The following is a 23,610-nucleotide window of genomic DNA, read 5'->3' on the forward strand; positions in this document are numbered from 1 at the left end:
CAAAAAGTGGTTTCTGTGAATATGTATGGATTCCATACTATCATTAAGTTAAAATCTAAAATTGAATCATTATAGGTTGGCATGGTCAGTATCTTCATGTCATTTATCAATACCTGATATTCTGATTAATCTGTTTATTAATTGTCATTTGGAACTTTGATTATTCTGCTTAGTGTCCTGCCAGGAAGGATTTTGTGTCTTTGGTTGGCACATGGCAGTAAACTTCATACCAAAGGTTGACTTCTGATCTCCACACTCACACACATGTGAGCCTGCACCTTCATACACATGTGCACCACCCTCCATGAATGAAAGAAAAGATGACTCTCTGAAAAATGGACTAGCATGGGATGTAGCAAGTCTTTCTCTGTCTCGCCAGCCAGCTCTCAAATAATGACATGGAGACTTCTCATTAATTATGAAAGTGTGGCCTTAGCTTAGGCTTGTTTCTAACTAGCTCTTGTCACATAACTTAACCCCTTTCTATTAATCTACATTCTGTCATGTACTGCCTTTCCTGCTTCCCCCATGTCTCCTGGCTTCTCTGGTATGTCTAGATTCCCTTCCTCTTCCTTTCTCTTCCGAAATCCCTCCTGCCTAGCTATTGGCTGGTCAGCTTTTTATTACACCAATCACAGCAAATACATCGTCACACAGTAAACAAATATCCCACAACAGTGGGAAGGGAGAAATCAATCAAAACTCCACTGGAGGAGGTTGGGGGTGCATCAACAGGGCTGTGTGGTTTTAGCATGCAGAAGGCCCTGAGTTCGAACCCTGGCACCTTTTAAAAACAAAACAGGTTGAGCATGTAGGGGTGCATGCCTGTAATCCCAGCACTACAGAGATCAAGGCTGGAGGATTGGTACTAGTTCCTGGAGCTACTACAAGTTCTAGGCTAGTCTGGGCAGATAAGATCTTGTTTCAAAAAAAAAAAAAAATCAGACCGAAACCAAAATAAAAGTCAGGGCGGGGAGATGGCTCGGTAGCTAAAGCCACCAGCCGCCACTCCTAAAGATGATTCAGTCCCACTCAAAGGTTAGGAGAACTGACTCCCTGAATAGTCTTCTGACTTCCACACGGCGCCCCTCACTAAGCACGTAGATTAAAAAATAACTGTAATTAAAAAAAAACCAAACCCGCCCAAACCAAACCAAACCAAACAAAAAAAGTCCACAGAAAACACGGAACTGTCACTTACCAGCACTTTAAGAGTTAAAGGAGAGCCGGAAAGGTGGAGGGGGCTGGGCGAACAAGGGGTGTGGCGAGGCAAGGGGCGTGGCAAACGAAGGGACTTTCTACGAGCTGGGGCGTGGCGAGCGAGTGGGCGTGACAAAGGCGTGGCGAGGGCGGAGTTGACCGGAAGCGGGGGCGGAGTCCCAGGAAGTGACGCCCCCTGCTGCGCCGGCGGAGACTTTTGCTAAGCGGGCGACCTTTAGCCGGCGATGGAGAACCGAGCGGTGTACGGTCCCACTACCGAGGCGGCCCCGGGTGCCGGCAGGGGCGGCCTGGCCGCCTGCTTCACCCTGGGCCGGCTCTCAAGGCTTCAGCGCGTCTTAAGGGCTTGCAGCTGGTGAGGTCAAGAGCGGCGGAGGACGAGCGGGCGCTGGGTCGGGGGTCGGGTCAGGGCCAGGGCCCGGGCCAGGGCGGGGACCTGGGGGCCGGGGAGGATGCCTCGAGGCTGCTGCTCGGCCTCGTCGTTCGGGCAGCAGCCGTTTCCACACCGCAGTTCCTTCCCTTTCCAGTAGGGAAGGGGGCGTTGCCGTCCGCCTCCTTCCCGTGGCCCGGCCCCAGTTCATCTCCCCCATCCACCGAAACCTCCTTTCCCTTCTCTGAGCTGACACTCTTTCACTGTCTCCGTGAGAGCCTGTGTTTTAGACAACGAAGTGCTTTCTGTTTATCTTTTTTGGCTTTTGCGGTTTTCCGGGTGCTAGCCCAGTTTAACTTGTCGGACAATTTGTGCTTGGGTTTAACTTGCACAGTGGGTTCGAGGTAGAGAGTCAAAAGGGCATCTTTTCTGGTTCGCGTGTGCCGGGGACAGAACTAGATTACAGCATGCTTCTTTTTATTTTTGGCAGTTAAGCCAAGGTGTGAAAATACAGACATCTTTGATATTTAAATTATGATCTAATTGATACTCTTGTGGCGTTTCAGGGTCCTAACTCAGCTGCCAATGGATATTACTTTTTTCAAGAAGACAATTCTAGGAAAAACTAGACTGTCTAGAATGTTTATGGTTTTTGCTTTGTTTTCTGAACCATTTTGCCAAACAAACAAACTAACAAAAAAACCAGCCCATGGGTTTCCTTGGGAAGATTTGAAATTCTTAAAACTCTGATAACCAGAACTCAACATTCTTGGAACTCAGCTGACCTACTTTCCTGGAGTAGAAAAACAGCAGTTAGAAAACTGGCACTGCTTTTAGTTGCGAGAGGGATAGAAGCTGGGGAGAGGAGGAAATCATGTGGAGACAAGTTAGATAAAATGGTGTGTGCAACCCTAGAGGATCTGGTCCTGTGTGTCCCTCCGCGCCCTCCTGGAATGGCCACAGTGGGCACCTTTAGGTTCCTAGGCACCCGGGTTCCCTCCTGGCATTGCTCCTTTACAGAACCAGTTCCTTTAACATGGATGGGTGTGGTTTTGTTCCCCTCCCTTCCTCCCGCCACCTCCCCTTCTCTCCTTCCCCTCTCCCTCCCTCCCTCTCCCCTTCTCTCCCTCCCCCTTTACCCTTCTCTCCCTTTACCCTTCTCTCCCTCCCTCCTCTCTCCCTGTCTCCCTCCTTCTCTCTCCCTGTCTCCCTCTCTCCCTCCCTGCTCTCTCCCTTCCTCCTCTCTCCCTCTTTCCACTCCATCTGTCCCACACTTTCTTCATAGGGTCTTAGTAGACTGGAAGAGCAGTCAGTGCTCTTAACCTCTGAGCCATCTCTTCAGCTCCAGGCATGCATTCTTTAACACAGAACTTTAAACACACTTTTTTTTTTGGTGTGTGTGTGTGTTTTGATTTTTCGAGACAGGGTTTCTCTGTGTAGCTTTGTGCCTTTCCTGGAACTCACTCTGTAGCCCAGGCTGGCCTCGAACTCACAGAGATCCGCCTAGCTCTCCCTCCCGAGTGCTGGGATTAAAGGCATGCGCCACCACCGCCCAGCTACTTTTTCATTTTTATGGTTGCCTTTTTGTTCCTTTTTTTTCTGTTTTAATAAAATGTCTTACCTATTAACAATGAAAATATACTACAGAGTTATTCCAAAAGTCCCAAGAAAGTTATATGTGAGGTCCATAAAAAATTCATCCAAGATGAGAGCTGTAGGCAAAACTTTCTTCACCTTATATTCCGACATTCTCGGTGTCTTCAGTTGATTTCAAGTCTAATAGAATTTCAGAGTTCTGATAAGAAAACAGGGTGTGGAGACACCGTGATCGGAACAGGCGGCACAGTGTGTTAACAAAGAACCTCTAAACCCTGAGAAATGTATTCAGAATGTATGTGTGTGATTTGTTATTCTGGGTCCATAAATCTTAACAGATTCCGAGATTCCAAAGAGGAAAGAAGCCACTGTGAAACAGTGGACTTGGGGATTCTCCCTTCAGAGCCATGAGAGGCGGGGCTGCGTCACCTCTAGCGTCTTTCCTGTAGATCTCTCAGGCTGCTCCAGGCTTGCTTGTTACCAAGCTAAATACCAAGGGGCACAGGGTGAACTTGCAAGCACAGGAGGTTAGCTTGTCTAGCTCTTGGAATTATGCTGCTGTGTCTGTCACTCAGATCTGACCTGCATTCTGTCAAAGGCTTGTCTAGAAATGTAAAGGTGGGTCTCACTGTCTCACACCTTTCCAGAGCTGAGCGATGAATGAGAGTTGAAACACTGTTGTCAGGAGCTACTGGAACCCACCCCCCCCAACCCCCACCTCCACCCCCTAGACAGGGTTTCTCTGTGTAGCCTTGGCTGTCTTGGTACTAGCTCTGTAGTCCAGGCTGGCCTTGAACTCACAGAGATCTGCCTGCCTCTGCTTCCTGAGTGCTGAGACTAAAGATGTGTACCACCACCACACCACCACTGGGCTAAAATCTTAAATTTTATGCAACTGGACTTTTGGCTTATTCTGTTTGTAGATTTGTTCTTATGTTCCTATTTTGTTATTTTTTAAATGTTTGATGAATTCATTTGAGTTTTAATGTTTAAATCACTACATGAACCAGTCTTATCAGTTAAGTTTTAACTTAAATTTATTGTGTGTATTTGTGTACATGATATGTAGATGGGTGTGCATGCTATGGCATGTGTGTGGAGGTCATTGTGTACATGATATGTGCAGATGGGTGTGCATACTATGGCATGTGTGTGGAGGTCATTGTGTACATGATATGTGCAGATGGGTGTGCATGCTATGGCATGTGTGTGGAGGTCATTGTGTACATGATATGTGTGGATGGGTGTGTGCATGCTATGGCATGTGTGTGGAGGTCATTGTGTACATGATATGTGTGGATGGGTGTGCATGCTATGGCATGTGTGTGGAGGTCATTGTGTACATGATATGTGTGGATGGGTGTGCATGCTATGGCATGTGTGTGGAGGTCATTGTGTACATGATTTGATGTTGCATGTATTTGTTTTGTGTACATGATATGTAGATGGGTGTGCATGCTATGGCGTGTGTGGAGGTCATTGTGTACATGATATGTGCAGATGGGTGTGCATGCTATGGCATGTGTGTGGAGGTCATTGTGTACATGATATGTGCAGATGGGTGTGCATGCTATCGCATGTGTGTGGAGGTCATTGTGTACATGATATGTAGATGGGTGTGCATGCTATGGCATGTGTGTGGCAGTCAGAGGACAGCTCTGTGGACTCAGTTCTCCCTTTCCACCTTTCTGGGGGTTCTAGGATTGAAGTCAGGTCATCAGATTTGTACAGCAAGTGTTTTTACTCTGAGCTGTCATGTTGTCCTCACAGTCTGAAAGGTTTTTAAAATGGATTTATATCATCTTTTTCTAGATTACACATATGATTGAAAAACATTTACTGTTGCCAGCATCATACTATGAAACTGAATTGCTATCCAAAATGAATTCATATTTTTTAGAATTTATATTTGTTTAATTTTTATGTTTTTCCTGTATGTGTGTCTGTGTACCATGTGCATGCCTGATGTCTCCAGAAGCAAAAAGAAGGTGTCAGGTCCTTTGGAACTAGAGTTACAGGTGGTTGTGAGCTGCGTGAACTATATTGGTTTGTGTGTGTGCCCACATGTGCTGTGTGTGTGTGTGGAAGGCAGAAGTCAATGCTGGGTGTCTGCCTCAAGGAGACAGGTCTCTTCTGGAACTTGAAGTTTGCTGATTGGGCTGTACTGGCTGGCTTGTTTGTACCTCCCCAGGGCTCTGGTCCTGGGTGGTGCAGCTGCACCCCCTTTTCCTCTTTCAAAGTCTTGTGTAGTCCTGACTGGCCCTGAATTCCCCATGTAACTGGGAAACAGTATTTTTTTTTTTCCTTTTTCTTTTTTTCTAGAGCTAAGGACCGAACCCAGGGCCTTGCGCTTGCTAGGCAAGCGCCCTACCACTGAGCTAAATCCCCAACCTGGGAAACAGTCTTAAATTCTGCCTCTGCCTCCTGAGTGCTGGGATTATAGTTGTTCACATTCAGCTTGCAGCTTTTTTTTTTTTTCTTTTTTTATTAATGTGGATTCTAGGGAATCAAACTTAGGTCTTTGTAATTGCACAGCCTTTATGGTTTTTCTTGTTTTGAGACAGGGTCTCATGTAGCCCTGTTTAAATGATTGACCTTAATTCAGAAAATAGCTGAAGGTGTCCCTGAACTCAGGATCCTTCTTCTTCTATCTCCCAAGCCCTGGGATTGTAGGGTGTACCACCATGTCCAGCTTTTGTTTTGTTTGAGAGAGGATCTCACAGTGTAGCCCAGGCTAGCCTGAGGCTTGCTGTGTAGCTCAGGCTTACAGTGTCCTCCCACCTTGGTCTTCTGAGTGCTGGGATTATAGGCATGTCCACTGTGCCTGGCTTCAGTTACATGTTATTAAACTTTTTTTTTTTTAGATCTGTTGTGTGTGTGTGTGTGTGTGTGTGTGTGTGTGTGTGTGTGTGTGTGTGTTTTGTGAGGCTATGTGCATATGAATGCAGGTACCCACAGAAGTCAGAGATGTCAGATCCCATGAGTCTGGAGTTGCAGGTGATTGTAGGCCAACAGTAAGTGCTCTTAACCACTGAGCCATCCTCCCAGCTTCTTAAAACTGTTTTTAATAGTGTGCTCTTCTCTAAGTACATGTAATTTATAGAGGATGATGCCTTCTAACTAATGCCAGACACTTTTAAAGATGTTTAAGGGGACAGACTTACACCGTACAGGACTAGCTCAGGTTCTTCTGTAAGCCCAGATGGGAATCTGTTCTCTGGATGAACAATGTTGATGGAGTCCTGTATTTCTCATCACATAGCCACACCCATTCCTTTCACATTTCTTGCCATTCCCATCTAGTTAGGTCAGTACCCCTCTGGACTCACCGGGCAAGTTCTTGCCCTCATGAGTCTGTCCTTTCTCCTCCAGCTGGGAATGTCCTCTCCTACTCATGTGTGTCTCAGCCCTGGTTTGAGTCCTGTGTGTTCATCCATCCTTCTCTAGCTACTCTGGGCATTTCCCTGAAAGTTTCTCAACTTCCATGAGGACTGCTCAGTTGTGTGGTAGAAAGCATTGTTGCATATTGTTTCTTGTGTTGCTCTATCATTACATGCTCATACACATGCCCATTGTTGTTGCACAGTATTAGAGCACACACACTCAGTACTAAAGGGAATAGTGCTGAGGGTGATTCTAAAAGAACTGTAGAGGGAGGAGAGTTTCATATTGACGGTAGTGTGTGTGATGTTAAGTTCTTGGCCTTTAAAACATGGAGATAGAGCTAGTCAGTGTTTAGCCTGCATGTCGAACCCCATCATTCTTCTAGGATGGCCAGGCAGAGCCGGCCTCTTGTCAGTAAGAATGCCTCTTGTTAGTACATAGAGCAGGGCTGCTGGTGGCCTGGGACCCTCTGCTTCTCGGGAGCAGTCCTGCCCTCTTTCCAGACAGGCAGGCACCCTGTGTCTGTGCTGCAGGTCAGGCATCACTGTCTTGCAGCTCTCACAGGAGTGTGTCAAGAGCAGCCAAACAGAATCCTCCATTGAAAGTTTTCTCAGTCATCTGGTTTAGAACTCTAGCCAAGAATTACCTCGAACTCTTGATCTTCCTGCCTCTGCTTCTCAGGTGCTGGGATTTCAGGAGTTCTCACCAACCTGGCTTCAACTGACTTTTATACACATAGGTGTATTTTTATTTTATGTATATGAGTTTTTTGTTTGCATATATGTTGACTCCAACATTGTTCGTGATGGGGGTGTCTACTTTATGAAGCGTTAATCTAATTAATCTTTATCAATAAAAAATTGGGAGTCAAATATCTGTGTAAGGACCTGAAAGATCAGAGAACAGGAAGCAGCTGCCAGTTGCTTCCTATCTCTACTGTTCCCCTGTCCAAAAAGGCTGAGATCCTCTCTCCGCCCTGCCTTACTACTTCCTGTCTCCTCTCTGTCTATAGTCCTCCAAACCTCTATGATCAGCTAGTGGCTAGCTCCGCCCTCTGACTTCAGGCGAGCTTTATTTGACAGAACACAATCAAAATATCACATAACTACTTTATGTCTGGTTAACTTCACAGGAAACCAGAGCAAAGATGTCTATTTTTGTTCTGGCGTAAAATCTTTTTAGTTGTGAGGTGGGAAGTTTCCCTTAGGACAGTTGTTCTCAACCTGTGGGTTGCAAACCCTTTTGGGAGTTGACGACCTTTCACAGGGCTTTTTTCTTTTTTGGATATAACTTGTTTTTTGAGATAGAGCTTCTTATAGGTCGAAGCTGTCCTTGAACTCTTGATTCTTGACCTCCCAAATGCTGAGATTTCTCTCTCTCTCTCTCTCTCTGTGCAGCCACACTTCCGCTGATCTCTAGACTAGTCTCACCATTTGCCTTCAACTGTACCTCTGCCTAACTCTCCCACTGATTCCTTCATCACAGCACATTAAAAAAAAAAAAAAAAAGATTTGCTGTTCATAGTGGCACTCAGCCTTCTCTCCTGGAAGTCCTCTTTTTTGGCTGTTACGGTGCTCTCTCATTTATGAGTCTCTGTGTTTGACATACAGTAGTTAACCAGTGTGTGCAGGCTGTAAATTCTGTTGATCAAGTTTGTCCGCTAATCTTGTCTGCCCCAATCTCTACTTTACAAATATCTGACTGAACAGACAGTGAGTTTAATTGTTTTTTAGAAGGGGGTGGCCTCACTGTCTTGGCAAGGCTGGCCTTGAACTTTTGATCTTCCTGCGTCAGCCTCCGAAGTGTCTGGGTTTACAGGCACGTGCCACCAGGCACCGCGTCCATGTAGTTGTGACTGTCGTGGGTTATCTGCCTCCCTGAGGTCACGTGGTCTCCTTCTGCAGCTGCTGTCCCTGCTGGCCTTCATCTGTGAAGAGGTTGTGTTCGAGTGCACGCTGTGCGGAGGCTTGTACTTCTTTGAATTTGTGAGCTGTAGCGCCTTCCTCCTGAGCCTGCTCCTGCTGATTGTGTACTGCACACCACTGTATGACAGAGTTGACGCTGGGAAAGTCAAATCATCGGTAAGTGGGGAGACGCGGCCCCGGCCAGGCCTCTGGCTTGTCGCCACACCTCCTGTTGCTGCAGTAGTCATGTTTCAGAGCAAAGCTCTGCTGTGTTGAGCCCTCTGCACCCTAGCAACTCGGGCTCCCCTTCAAAGATGGAGATGGGAAATGAGTCTAGAATGAGAGCCAGAAATCCCCAGTGAAGTGTGGTTATTGGTGCCGTCACATAATTCATGTTAGACATTTTGTTATCTTTAAGACAGGGTCTCATTAGCCCAGACTAGACTTGAACTTGTGATCCTCCTGCCTCAGCTTCCTGAGTGCTGGCATTGTAGGCTTGAGCTACCATGCCTTACCTGAACATTTCTTAGAAGTTTGATTTTTGTCACTTTTTATTTCTTTCATTTTGGAGTGTCACTCATGGACTCTCTAGTTAGGAGTTGTGCTCCTACTTCCTCCCAGCCATCACACGGTGTCCGGGACATAGTGATGAATAGCATGAACACTACAGGCTTTTAAACAGAGCAACAGTGATTCTGTCTGTATTTTGCTTTCATTTAATTTTATATAAAAAAAAAAAGGGTGTCTTTAGGTAAATAAAGAAGGTATTTGGGGCTGGAGGGATGGCTCAGTGGTTGGGAGCAGTGGCTGCTCTTCTGGAGGACCTGGGTTCAATTCCCAGTATCCACATGGCAGTTCACAACTGTCCCATTTCCAGGGGAGAAAAGACTGCTGAGCTATCTCTCTAGTTCACAATAAAAAATAAATAAATAAAAAGAATGTATTTGTTGGTTCACTGTTAAGATGTTTCCCAGGTTGGGCATGGTGGCACACATCTTTAATCTCAGCAGGTAGATCTCTGTGAGTTCGAGGTCAGCCTGGTCTACACAGTGAGTTCCAGGACAGCTTTGTAGAGAGACTCTAAAACAAATATCTCAAACAAACAAACAAACCAGGACAGCTTTGTAGAGAGACTGTCTAAAACAAACAAACAAACAAACAAACAAACAAACAGAACAATACAAAAGAAAGAAAGGAAAAGAAAAGAAAAAATATGTTTTCCTTATAATGCTGGGAAAGCTTCATTTTCACATTAGAGGTGCTTAGCTTTCTAGTGGCAATCTGCTGACCCATGGTGCTTGCATATCATTTAGACTTGATGGCTGACAGATGAAATAGTTCATTTATCCCCTTTATATTCGTTTATTTAGGGCACACTTCACAGTTGATTTCTTCGGCAGTGTTTGGGTTGTCAGTAGTCGCTTGTGGAGAATGTGTTGTCAGGATTGACATACTTAAAGAGCTGACATCTCCAGGCAAGGATGAAAAGTTCATTATATTTTAACCATTAACAGGAGAGAGCAGTATAAGAAGAAGCCATATGGTTCTTACATTTTAAATGGATGAGAAGTTGGCATAAGGTCAGGAACTGATCGTATGCTTAATATACTTTTCTCTGTCTTCTCTGTGGTGCTGGAGAACTATTGAAGCCGTATTCCTTTTTGTACTTCACAAATTTTATTCTGTAGGAATCTATTGTCTTAAAAAGGTTGGGAAATGGGGCTGGGAAGATGGCTTCCAGGTAAAACATGTACTTCACAGATATTAGGACAGGGATGTGCGTCCTCAGCACTCACGCATGACCACATCTTTTCCCAGTGCTGGATACTGGATACCATTGCCGGAGACAGACTGGACTAGCCAAGACAGTGAGCTGTGTTCCGGTCAGAGATGCTGCCTTGATATTAGGTGGAGAACATCTGGGAAAGACATCTACCTCCGCCTCAACATACACACACATATACATGCAAAACAAACAACAAAAACAACACACACACACACATACACACACACCCCAAACTGACGGGGATTTGTGGTTTTACATGTCTGTAATCCTAGCAGTCAGGTTCTAAAGAGAACTTAATCCACAAGGTTGCCCTCTGGCCTCCACACACAGGCAGTGGCATCCCCCCCCCCCCACACTAACAATAAGAAACAAACAAGAAGCCAGGCGGTGGTGGCGCACACCTTTAATCCCAGCACTTGGGAGGTAGAAGCAGGTGGATCTCTGTGAGTTCCAGGCCAGCCAGGGCTACAGAGCGTGTTCTGGAACAGCCAAAGCTACACAGAGAAACCCTGTCTTGAAGAAACAACAAGAAACGAACAAAAAACCAAAAAGAAACAAGAAGTTAGGTGATTAGAAAGTGATAAAGCTTGGATTTGAACTGAAGTAGTCTGCCTTTAGAAGCTATGTTCAATTGAACACTGCATCTTTCTTTTTAAAAAAAATAGGAGGCTGGAGAGATATCTTTTCAACCCCAATAGTGCATTTTTCTTTATCAAGATGTTTGTCCTAGGTAGGCATGGTAATCCCAACATTTGAAAGGTGGAGGCAGGAGGATCAGAAGTTAATGGCTAGTCTGGGCTACGGGGGAACTTGTGAAAAATAAGCATAAACCACCAAACAAAAGTTTAGCTCAGTGGTGGTGTTTGCCTAGCATTCACAAGGCCATAGGTCCACTCCCTAGTAACACCAAAAAAGAAAAGAAAAACCTATTCAAAAATGAAAATGGGCTAGGTATGGCGGCATATGCACCCAGCACTCAGGAAGCAGAGGCAAGTGGTTAGAGCTCTGTGAGTTCAAGGCCAACCTGGTTCATATATTGAGTTACAGAACAGCCAGGGCTACATGGTGAGACCTTGGCTCAACCCCCCCTCCCCCCAGCTGAGGACCGAACCCAGGGCCTGCTCTCTACCACTGAGCTAAATCCCCAACCCTCAAAAACATTTTTTTTTTTTTTGTGATATACTATTATGTTTAACTTAAAATGGATAGTGTTTGCATGCAGGCTTGTTGAAAAGGTACCTGGCTAGCATGTTTAAATTTGGATTGCACCAAGAAAATGTAAGTCGTTCAAGGGTTTTTGAAATTAAAAATGTTAAACTTTGTGTCTGCTTTTCTAACCTATTGTGTTCTTGGTTTCTCTACATGTGCAGGATTTTTACATCACCCTGGGGACAGGGTGTGTATTTCTATTGGCGTCTATCATTTTTGTTTCTACCCATACTGGGACCTCACCTGAAATTGCTGCAATTGTAAGTACTTCGCATTTTTAACCTTACTATGTTTGTTTCCTTAGAAATAGCAAATTTAGGAAGTTCTTGGTAGGTTATATATAAGAGTAATAATGTTTACTTGTTTGTTTATATTCATGGTGTGTGTGTTTGTGTGAGGTAGGCACCTGTATGCCATGATCTGTGTGCAGGTAAGGGATGAGCTTCAGGTTGGTCCTGTCTTTTTCCTTGTTTGAGGCGGGCTTTTCACTGTGTAGCCAACCAGCCCTCTAGCCCTCCTTTTGAGATAGGTCTCACTGTGTAGCCCTGGCTGACCTAGAACTCACGGAGATCTAAGTGCTGGTATCAGTGGCATGAGTCAGCTCACTTGGCCCCATTAGCTTCTTGGAATGTCCGGTTTCCACTTCCCATTTCCTGTGGGTGGTCTGGGATCTGCTTTTGACACCGTGTCTGACTTTTCCATGGGTTCTGGGACCTGAACTCAGATCTTCAGGCTTGTGTGCCAAGCACCCCACTCCCCCACCCCACCCCCCAGCCATCTCCCCAGCCCGAGAGTAGTTTTTCTTCTACTTCAAATGTAATACTGACTAGAAGACCTAGAAGTAACCAATTCGGTAGTCTTCAGAACCTAGGAACCTGCTTGCAATTTGACTGAGTTTTGTTACAAAGTTTCTTTACGCTGCATAGAGACAAGTGTCTGCTAATGCAAATGGCAAGGTGGCCTTTGTCATCAGACACAGTTTTTTGCCCTTTAGTACTGCATTAGGTGCAGAGGCACTCGGGTTAGGTGCAGAGGCACTCGGGAGAAGAGGCTTGTGGGGTTAGCCAGGCACGTTGGGATGGAGTGTTGGAGTGAGCAACAGAAGCTTGTCTGTGCTTCAGTCTTCCGTGATTACTTCTTTTAGATTTTGTTTTCCTTTTCTCGCCCTTTCTTTCTTTCTTTCTTTCTCTCTCTCTCTCTCTCTTCCTTCCTTCCTTCCTTCCTTCCTTCCTTCCTTCCTTCCTTCCTTTCTTTCTCTCCTTTGTCTCTGTCTCTGTCTCTCTTTCTTCTTTTCTTGTTTGTTTGTAGCAATACTGGGGATTGAACTTAGGACCTTATATATGCTACGTAAGTATTCTACCTCTGAGCTACAACCCCAGAATTATGTCTTAAATATTGAGATAGAGTCTTGCTCTATAGTCTAGGCTAGCCCCGAACTCACTATTTATTTTTGGTCTCAAACTCAGAAGTCTCTTGCTTCAGCCTCCTGAGTGCTGTGATTCCAGGCATATGGGGCTAAGGCCATCTGGAGCAGTCTTTAGCAGGCTACACATATCTTTAAAGCTTAATCAAGACTTTGTGCTAGGCAGAAATAATTTTTGAGGAAGTCAGTCCATTTTTAGGTTTTTAACCTTTACATGGAATCAATTTTTTTTTTTTGAGACAGGTTTTCTCTGTATAGCCCTGGCTGTCCTGGAACTCACTCTGTGGACCAGGCTGGCCTCAAACTCAGAGATCTGCCTGCCTCTGCCTTCTGAGTGCTGGCATTAAAGATGTGCACCACCATGCCCAGCATAATCAATCATTCTTGAAACTAGTGCTGTGACAGTTCTTCTGGTGGAGGAGTTTGACCAGTTCGCTCCCATTTCCTTCTCCATGGCACTGTTAACCCTCTCACCCACGGTAAAATGACAAGTACACTTGCCTGTCCCAAGGCCTGCTGCTGTGAGACGCCTTGACAAAGGTTCAGGGAAGAGCTAATGTCATTGGAATCCTTTGGGCCAAGTGTTGTGGGGTTTTTGTTTGTTTTTGAAGACTGGGTTTCTCTGTGTAGCCTTGACCTGTCCCGGAACTCACTCTGTAGACCAGACTGGCCTCGAACTCTGAGATACTCAGGCTTCTGCTTCCTGAGTGCTGAGATTAAAGGCATGTGCTCCACACCTGGCTCCAAGTTGTTTTTTTTAATTTGTATTATTCTGGATTTTAGAAAGGTAGTACTTTGTATGTTCTGTATTATCCAACACCTTTAGAAGGCCTGGGGCAGAACTCTATAATCCGATTTTAATATTTATGAAGGGAAACACACGAACATCTGTAAGTGAAGACTAAATAGTCTTTGTGTGAATTTTGAGCCAGCAAATCAGGAAAGCTGAGTTTTGTAGCTTTTCAGGTCGGAATTGTGAATGAAAGGTAGTGGGCTGTACTGACTGACGGGTAGCAGTGTGGTGAGTGTGAATGACTGACTGACACAGGCTGACAGACCTGCAAGTCAGCAGCCTCCAGTGCTTTGTAAACAAGGGGACTTCCAGCTAGGGCAGCTGTCGGCTGTTAATACATTAGGGAGCCTTGGGGTGGTGTGTGTGTGTGTGTGTGTGTGTGTGTGTGTGTGTGTGTGTGTGTACACAACGTGGGTGGTTTGTTTTTTTGTTGTTTTTTGTTTTGGTTTTTTGAGACAGGGTTTATTTGTGTAGTTTTGGTGCCTTTCCTGGATCTCGCTCTGTAGACCAGGCTGGCCTCGAACTCACAAAGATCTGCCTGTCTGGGATCAAAGTCGTGTGTGTGCCACCACCGCCCGGCATTTTTTTTTTTTTTTTTAAATATTTAAAAAACTGTTCCGTCTGTGTGTGTGGGTGTGTACATGTGTGCAGGTGCCCTCAGGCCCGGGCTGTCAGATCCCTGAGAGCCAGAGTTAGAGGAGGTCATCAGCCTCACAGCACGGTGCCAAGACCTGACCGTGGGCCTTTGCAAGAACAGCTATCTTCTTGACTAGAGCTGCCTCTCTAGCCCACAGCCTTGTTCTTGGAGACAGAGTTTCTCACTGGGAATTGGCCAAGTAGATTAGGCTGGCTGGCCAGCAAGCCCTGCCAATCTGTCTTTCTCTGCCTCCTCAGTATTGGGATTACAAATATGTATCACAACATCTTTTGAAGTGTGTGTGGGTGTGGGTGTGTGTTTGCACGCCATAACATACATGTGGTGGTCAGAAGACTTTGGGAGTCCTCTCCTTCCATCTTTATGTGGACTCGTACTTAGGTCATCAGGCTTAGAGCACCAGGTACGTTTACCCATGAAGTCATCTTGCTGGCCCCCTTTTTCATTTTTATTTATTTATTTATTTTTGGGTTTTCAAGACAAAGTTTCTTTGTGTGGCTCCGGCTGTCCTGGAGTTTACTCTGTAGCCCAGGCTGGCCTTGAACTCAGAGATCTGCCTGCTTCTATTTCTCAAGTGCTGGGATTAAAGGCGTGTGCCACCAGGCGATGGCCCCCTTTTTAAAATTCAGGTTTGAGGAGACTGAATTCAGGTGCTCATGCTTGCGAGGGGAGAATTTGAGTGAGATGTTACCTTGGCCCTGAAGCTCCTACTCCCTGTAGCCACCCATATGGTGCACAGACGTCCATGCAGGCCAAATACTCAGACACAGAAAAGAAACAGAAGTAGAACCTTTCAAAAGCAAGCGTTGGGAGAGTTGCAGACGGTGCCTGGCCAGCCTGGTTGGTAAGGGGACAGACAGACACAGTCCAGCCACAGCAGACTCCAAAAGGGGAACGACCTGGCCTTGGTAGTGAGTTATAAATTAGTTTGTCTTGCTCTGCTGGGGACATCAAGTGAGTAATGCCAAGCTCAGTGTGCTGTGGTGAGATGAAACAGTGTGTCCTTCAGAGTGGAGTTGCTGAGGAGAGAAAGAAGCCAGAGACCACAAGAGATGGCCCGGTAGGTCGTAGGTCGTAGTGGAAGTGTTAGCCAGCTGTGGTCCCGCCTTCAGTCCTAGCATTTTAGAAACTCGGGCAGAGATTGAGTCTGAGGCCAGCTACCTAGGAGGTCCGTCCCCCCCCCACTCCTCCCCCGCACAGAGCACAAAGTCATGGAGGAGGCAGGCTGGAGGTGCAAGAGACTTGGTGCTGTTTCCTTCCTGTTTTGGTCTCCACTTCCTCAATGGTTTGGCTGGTGAGGAAGCTAAGTTTGAAGCGTGGTCTTTTGTCTCTTGACAGAATTCTCAGAATGTTTAGTCAGATGTTAGGGACTTAAGGAAGAGGAAGTAACCCTGTGGTACTACAGTGTGGCAAGTGACTGGAGAATGTATTTTAGGTCGTTTAACCTAGTAGTGTTTTTTTTTTAAATGGAGTTTTTGTTTTGATGTGAATAACTTCATCTGTCTTCACCTAACCTGAGTTGTAAATCATATTTCCCTTGTCACATCTGTGGGTCAGGGAAACCATGGCTAATAATCACGTGTTTGATAGCATTTTGTGGAATCTCATTTATCTACTGGCCTTAGTCTCATTGATTGACACCCCACCTAGACTGCTGCGTCGATGTTAGTTGGAGCAGAGGCTGTGACATTGGAGCTGGTAATGCAGGCCTCCCCATAGGACCCCGAGACCTGACTTGGAATCCACCGAAAAGATAGGGAACGGGGTTGCCTTCCGTTACAAGTTTCAGAGTAGGATGCTGTGAGAGAAAACAGGGCTCCCCTCGAGGAATGGGGGTTTGTAGGACGTAGCGAAGTGTGACCACACTTCAAGGTCAGTTGGGGCTGGCAGGGCTGCAGGGTGGTGTGTCCAGATCCCTTCCATGCCACCTTGACTCCTCGAGTGGCCAGATCGTAAAACAGCAGGCCCAAGACGGAGCCTTTCCAGCCTTTTGTGTGTAAAGACACGGCTTTACAGGACAGGTGGGGGGTGGGGCGCAGGGGAGTGAGATGTTACCCCGGGTCTGCCTGCGCTGTCAGATACAGGCAGTGCGGTTGAGACCTCTTGAGAGAATAGGAAGTGTTGATGTGTCGTGTCTGTGGATAACAGAATGAAGGGGGGATCGTGTGTGTGTGTGTGTGTGTGTGTGTGTTGTGTGTGTGTGTGTGTGTGTTGTTGGTTTGTTTTTTCCCTCTGAGACAGGGTTTCTTTGGTAGCCCAGGTAGTCGCCTCAAACTCACGGAGATCCACCTGCCTCTGCCTCCCAAATGCTGGGATTAAAGGCATGTGCCACCCACCATGCCTGGCAAGGGGGGACCTTCTTAATGGCTAGATGGATTTCTCATCTTGAGGCAGCTTTAGAAAGAGACAGCTGTGTGGCTTTGGGTATCCCTGACAGTATGGCTCAGCCAGCCTCTGAGCCAGGAGATAAGAGGTAGATGTTCACCCCACTGGGGAGAGGAGACTTGGTAGAAGGACCGACCGTCTTACTTGCGGCCAGTGAAGTGTTGAGAGTTTTGGTGAGCTTGCACAGTGAAAGGCTTGTCTGTTAAAGCAGAGGGATACAGAGGCCACCAAAGAAGTGCTGTGGCAGATGGACCTGACGATGGGGACTCTTGAGTAGTAAGTTTGGAAAATTAGGACATGTTTTGGATATATGTATCCTATATCCAATCTGAGGTCTCCTATCAGAAGAGCAGGGTCTGGAACCAGAGTGGATCTCCCCAGGTCAGCACTGGGGCAGGAACAAAAGAAGTACCTGTTGAATGGAGACCCCACAGGTGTGGGAAGCAGAGAGTACAGGAAGGGGAGGTGCACGCTGTTTGTGAGAGTAGGCCAAGGTTCCAAGGACATATAGAGAACACAGTTTCATCTAGTGCCGTTTATCAAGTTCGCTTGTAATCAGCAGTCAGCTATAATGTCAGGGACAGCACTCTGGGCAATGTGGCTGGTCACCAGAGCTCAGTGAGGAGAGTTTGGAGGAATTCTTTCCTGTGTTACAGAGGCAGCTGAGGCTGTGGGAGGAAATGGCCTCGGCTGGTTGATTTTTGAATAAGAGTTGGAGGTCCTCCAGGAGGTCAGAGGACTAGATGTGGGGGACTTGTGAGAGGTATTCCTCAGGGGTGGAGCCAAGAGTTGGGCTGGTGCCTGGTTTTAACACAGGGTGTTTGCTTTTGTGGCCTGTGAGCCACTTTAACCTGGAAAAATGAACAAAAGCTAAGACCCAATGATTCAGCAGCAGTTGGGGCGAGAAGGGCCAGAAGGGGTAGGGACTCAGAGGTGAGGGTTTATTTTAAGTAGAATTTGTTCCTCAAGTGAGTGGGTCAAAGGAAGGCTGGCTGGTAGCAGTGTGCCTTAGAAATGTCGGGTGGGCAAGAGCGTGGGTGTAATCCCCTGGGGTGTGTGGGGAAGGCAGGGTCATCTAACACAGGAAGGAGCCTTCCGTGTGCCAGTGCGAAAGGACTTAGGCCATGTGGAGCTCCAGGTGCTGAGCATGAGCAGTGGGCAGGAAGCTGGCTGCTCCAGACACTTCACCCTGGACTGTTAGTACGGTGCTTCTGTAGAAGGCTCTACGTGATGACGACGGAGGCCTGTCCAGGATATGGGACTTCCAGGTCGTGTGGAGAGCTTGGCAGGCTCCCTGTCTGACTTTAGATATGTGTGTAGGGCCATTGCCAGTTTGTGTGGAGGCAGGGGGCCCAAATTCGGATACTATTTTAAGATACCCATTACTGTGCCAGCTGCCTTGGATGTGACCCATTCAGAAGGGTCAGGACCAGTATATTGTTTGGTCTTTTTCATAGATGCCGTATGGGTAACACTGCCAGTCTGGGCCAGAGGTTTGTTCTCTTGAATCCCCTCCTCCCTGCTTTCCCACATCCTCAAGGTCATACAGCTCCCCCTTCCTCGCTCCCTGCTACACAAGAGCAAGAGACTGATGGACTCTAAGCACATACTATGGACTGTTATTCACCCACGTGGCATAGAACTTCCCCCTTCTGAAACCTGTAGCGAGGTACCCACACTCTCTCTGCCTTGTAGGACTCCACTCTTCTCAGGGCCCCCATGTTTCCATGGCATTCATAACTCATAATAAACCCACCTCAGTGTCACCTTGGACCCCAGTATCCCTTTCGGGTGGACCCTCCTGGCAGTTTTTCTTCTTCTTCAGGAGAGGGTTCAAAACAGAGCAACTAGGAAGGGAGAGAGGTACCTGGCTTGAAGTTCGGCCTTCACATCAGCCTTGTGATTTCCTAGGCTAATAGGAAGTTTTAGTGTCTCTTGTAGTGGATTGTAGCTGCTGGTTGAGGTGGAAGCAGTCTGCATCAGTTAGATTAGGGGCTTCTGAGTGACAGGTGACCTCTTGGTGGTTAGAAACCCTCCCTCCTTCCTGCCACATGGAAAGTGTGTTTGGAGTCAGCTTATCCGCCATGCACCGGGGCTCAGCTGGGAAGCCAGGATGGGAAATCTGGTTCTTAAATAACCATTGTAGGGACTAGTCTCCTGCAACCGGAAGTCATTTGGGAATGAAGGGAATTCCTGTCATGAGTTTCCAGAGGAGGTGGTGTGCCAAGGTGACTCATGCTATCCTACAGGGACTATGGCTTGGAGGTGTCAGGTAGAAGAGATGGGATTGGGGACTTCTCCGGTAGCTATGGAGATAGAGGAGCAGGGATCTAGATCTCTCCTGGGCTGCCATCTCTTCTGTTAGCGGCAGCACCTAACTAAGCCTGGGACTGGCTCTACCACTCTGTGGGATGGAGAGTGCTTGCTTGGTGTGCAGTAGGATGGGCTCTGGACTTGGCACCACACCACAGCAGAACTGGCGTCTGTATCTTGGGGACTTTGAGTAGCACCTGTAGTCCAGACATTTTTCTCTCCTTTTTTAAAATTATTGATTTTTGTTTTATGTACATTGGTGTTTTGCCTGCATATATGTAAAGGTGTTGGATCCCCTGGACCTGGAGTTACAGACACTTGTGAGCTGCCATGTAGGTGCTGGGAATTGAACCTGGGTCCTCTGGAAGAGTAGACAGTGCTCTCTTAACTGCTGAACCATCTCTCTAGCCCCTGGAAAATTTTCTTTTGTTACTTTCCTCTTTCAATGACTTTTACATTCTGTTAAAGAATAGTAAGTATGGGGCTGGAGGGATGGCTCAGCAGTTAGAGCAGTTGTTGTCTTTTAGAGGATCAGAGTTCGGTTCCTACCACCCACATCAGATGGCTCTTTCCCATCTCCAGGGAACGCTATGATCTCTTTAGGCCTACAAAAGAACCCACATACATGTGGCATTCACTCCCACAAACAAACACATATACATAGGTTAAATTAAAATGTTTTTTAGAAAGTAGTTATAAGGTAGATGGATATGAACTCTCAGGCACATGTGATTATAACCCATACTTCCTCATATAATCCCTCTTTTCTTCCTTAGGTGTTTGGCTTTATGGCAAGTCTGATGTTCCTGTTTGACTTTGGCCTCATGCTGTATGAGAAACGGCAGGAGAGCCAGCTGAGAAAACCTGAGAACAACCCCAGGGCTGGAACCCTCACAGAGCCACTGAATGGTTAAGAGAGGCTCCTTCCGTGTGACCTGTGTGCACCTGTCTTTTGGAGAGAAGAGGAGGGGCAGGCGGGCAGCTTCTCAGTGCTGGGTGGCGGCCCGTCAGTTAGCTCAGAAGGTTTTTTAATACTGTAGGAACTTGTCTCAAATGGAGGAGGCTTTGTTGTTTGTTTGTTTGTTCGTTTGTTTTTAAAGGTGAGGACCATTGTCTTTGAACTGCATGTCTGTCATTTGCTACAGGACTCCCATCACCAGGCTTAGCTTCCAGACCATGCATTCTCTGTCCTTTTAGGAACTGTTTTATTTTAAAATCATTTGCTTTGCTATTAGTTTTTGATAGTTAAATTCTGTTCTGTTGTTGGAGGTTTAATTTGTATTTAAGATGCTGGCATAGGCCTCTTTCCTTATTATATGATCCTTGTCTTTACTGTATCTCACTCAGCTTTACACTTATGTGCTAACCTTTAAAGGCAATTATTCCTGACCCATGCATTGCCTAACAAAGTGCGTGGGCTGGTGGTGTTTTATATGATATAAAAACAATATCAGCAGCTTTGTGGTTTTTACATTGCACTCTGGTTGTTGAGGTTACATTTAAAAGAAAAAGGAAGATGGTTATGAAATGCAGAAAGTTGAAGAAACTGATCCTACATCTGAAGACCAAAGATTAGACTCTGTCCTGCACAGCGGACGTGATTGCACAGATAGGCCTGGACCACTTGGCGGAGATGTGAAGGGGCGTGCTGGGTGCACACATGGAAATAAACAGTTGGTGGCGTCTGTGATGTGTGCACACACACACACACACACACACGGTTGGTGGTGTTCATCCTGTGAGTTGGAAACTGGGGGTCTCCCTCCTGGCAGATGGTTATTCCGACTCAAGTCACAGAGCTCTGCAGGCTTCTCTTTCGAGTCCCGGGCTGGGGTTGCTCACCCACCCGAGACGCCTCCGTTCTGACCTTCTAGATGGTCCCTGTGCCGCATCCCCATCTGCTAAGGACCCTTCACTCTTGCCCTTCCCTTCTCTTCTCATTCAGGTTCATTTCAACTGTCTCCAGGCCATCCAGACACTTGTGCCCTTCCTGTCACCAAAAGTCTGAGGCAGGAATGTCAGGTTCTTCTTCCCATAAGCCTCTGCTTGAGTTTCTCTCCAGGGGAGGTGTCTGGAGAAAGCGAATCCAAGAATCCCTGCTAGTGAATACTGTTGGTGGTTAGGGAGGCCACAGACTGTTCCTGACACTTGGGAAGGATTGCTTGTTGCTGTATGGCTATCTTAGAGCCACTGGGCAGCTTTGTGCCCAAAGGGGACCTTTCTTATCTTCCTTCTCAGAAATGGAGGAGTCTGGGCACACAGCTTCTGCTGTTACTGACTCACTGCCTGATCTGCTGGCATCGAGGTTACATGCTAGTGACGTCATCACACTTGCTTGGGAGATGATGAATCCAATCATGGATGTTGCCTTACTGTAGGGCATGCCACTTAGGAGAAGGGACAGTAGCTCTTGAAACCAGGAATAGAATAATTCAAAAATAACCAGTTTATGGCAGACAGTTTTAGATTGTACATCAAGCTGTGCTGTAGTCACAGTATCATCTAGACCTGCTGAGAGTTAGCAGCCAATCTGGGCAGCTTTAGTGTTACCAACTCTAGTGTCTGTTACTGTAACAAAATACCCGAGACAACTTAAAAAGAGGAAGGATTGGGGCTGGAGAGATGGCTCAGAGGTTAAGAGTGCTTCTTCCTTCTCTTCAGAGGACCTGAATTCTATTCTCCAGCACCACATGGGATGGCACGTGACTGCCTGGTGCTCTAACGCCAGGGCATCCAGTGTCTTTGGTCTCTGTCACCCAGACATGCATGACATCCATTCCATTTGCACATCCACACATAAAGTAAATTGTAAAAGGAAAAGAGGGTTTATGTGGCGTGCATTTTTGTATGCTTCAGCCCACGGTCTGTCCTGTTGTCTTAGACGGCAGCACATCATGGTGGGGGTTGGTAGAGCAGGCTGCTGGTCCTGTGCCTCAGGGAAGCAAGGAAAGCATGGGCATGACTGGAGGTCCTGTGTTCCCTTTGGAGGGTACGCCCCACCAACCTAAGACCTCACACTAGGCCCCACCTCTAAAGGTTGCTGCCACCTCTCACTAGTGCCGTCCTGGAGAGCCCTTGGGGACAACTCATCTCGTGTGCACCTCTCTGCCCGTGTTTGGCTTGATCAAGATGGACAGACATACTCTGACTCGGCTACTTCTTCCCTTTAAGAAGATACACTGGTCACTTGTATCTGTGGTCACTCTTAGAGCTTTCTCTCTTGGGGGACCTGTGACTGTTTGGCTTCTGCATTCTCAGGGGGCAGATGGGGTTAAAGACTGTGGCACCAAATCAGCTCAAGAAGAACTGGGATCAGAGACCGTCAGCGCAGAAAAGATGTCTTTATTATAAGAGCTGTGGCAAATTGGATTTGCTGTATTTTATACAAATGTTTAGAATGGTTTTTAAGACTTAGAAGGGAAATATACTTACAGAACAAGACTTTTATAATTACTATACTTAAATTATGCTTTTATGTGGGGACTGGGAAATGTATTTTTACATTGCTTATATCCAATCACTTTTGTATTTGTTGATTTAAAGCCTGTGGGTCTTTTTTTATCACTCTTAATATCAACTTTTATAATCTTTTAAATAAATCCTCTTAAGTCTAGTGTTGATGCTTTCACAGTTGTTCATTGCATAGACTTGTTTAGATAAGCCTGCATTGGAGGAGCGCGCTGTCCCTTGGGGGGTGTGGTCGGAGGAGGCTGGAAGAACAAACCTGCTCCTTTCCATGGCTGCCCTCCGGAGAGGTGGAGGATAGATTTAAACAGCATGCTCGTCCTCTGGAGAGGTGGAGGATAGATTTAAACAGCATGCTCGTCCTCTGGAGAGGTGGAGGATAGATTTAAACAGCATGCTCGTCCTCTGGAGAGGTGGAGGATAGATTTAAACAGCATGCTCGTCCTCTGGAGAGGTGGAGGATAGATTTAAACAGCATGCTTGCCCTCCGGAGAGGTGGAGGATAGATTTAAACAGCATGCTTGCCCTCCGGAGAGGTGGAGGATAGATTTAAACGCCATGCTTGCTGGCTGTGGCACCGCAGGGCTCTAGCGCCAGCACTGGGGCTGAGGCAGGAAGATCGCCCGCTTCAGGCTGACCTGGTCTACACGGTAGTGAAAATATTCTTAGGACCAGCTGTGGTGGAGGCAGATCTCTGTAAGTTCAAGGCCAATCTGGGCTACATAGTGAATTCCAGGCCAGCCAAATAAACAAATGAACACAAAAATATTTTTAGGATATCACATGGGATGAGTTATCAAAGAATGTTCTACACTGAATGGCTTTAAATCCCTTTTGCCTCCTCTTTCCCACTTCTCCTCTCTTCCCCCCCCCTTTTTTTTTTTTGAGATGGGGCTCATGTAGCCCAGGCTGGCTTCAAACTCACTATGTCGACTTCCTGACCCTCTGTTTTCACTTCCCGAATTCTGGTATCATAGACAAGTGCTGACTCCACTTGAATAATTTGAAAGAAGCAAGTTTGGACTCCACTTCACATTCTAAATGTGGCTCTGGTGCTGCAGACAGACAGATCTATCTGGGACAGCTTGATAACTAGAAAGTGTGAAGCA

At 46.6% G+C, this 23,610-nt stretch overlaps 1 protein-coding gene across 1 annotated transcript; it reads left to right on the forward strand.

Annotated features, from left to right (window-relative positions):
- The first annotated feature begins 1,369 nt into the window (after positions 1-1,369).
- On the forward strand, positions 1,370-22,654 carry Cmtm6 (CKLF like MARVEL transmembrane domain containing 6). Its single transcript, XM_037208010.1, is given in 5 exon segments — positions 1,370-1,551; positions 1,554-1,573; positions 8,473-8,649; positions 11,629-11,727; positions 19,813-22,654. Coding segments are annotated over 5 exon segments (540 nt in total). The 5' UTR covers positions 1,370-1,445; the 3' UTR covers positions 19,951-22,654.
- Positions 22,655-23,610: the final 956 nt, after the last annotated feature.

Source organism: Peromyscus leucopus, chromosome 7 (genome assembly GCF_004664715.2).
Source record: "Peromyscus leucopus breed LL Stock chromosome 7, UCI_PerLeu_2.1, whole genome shotgun sequence".
Lineage (NCBI taxonomy): Eukaryota > Metazoa > Chordata > Mammalia > Rodentia > Cricetidae > Peromyscus > Peromyscus leucopus.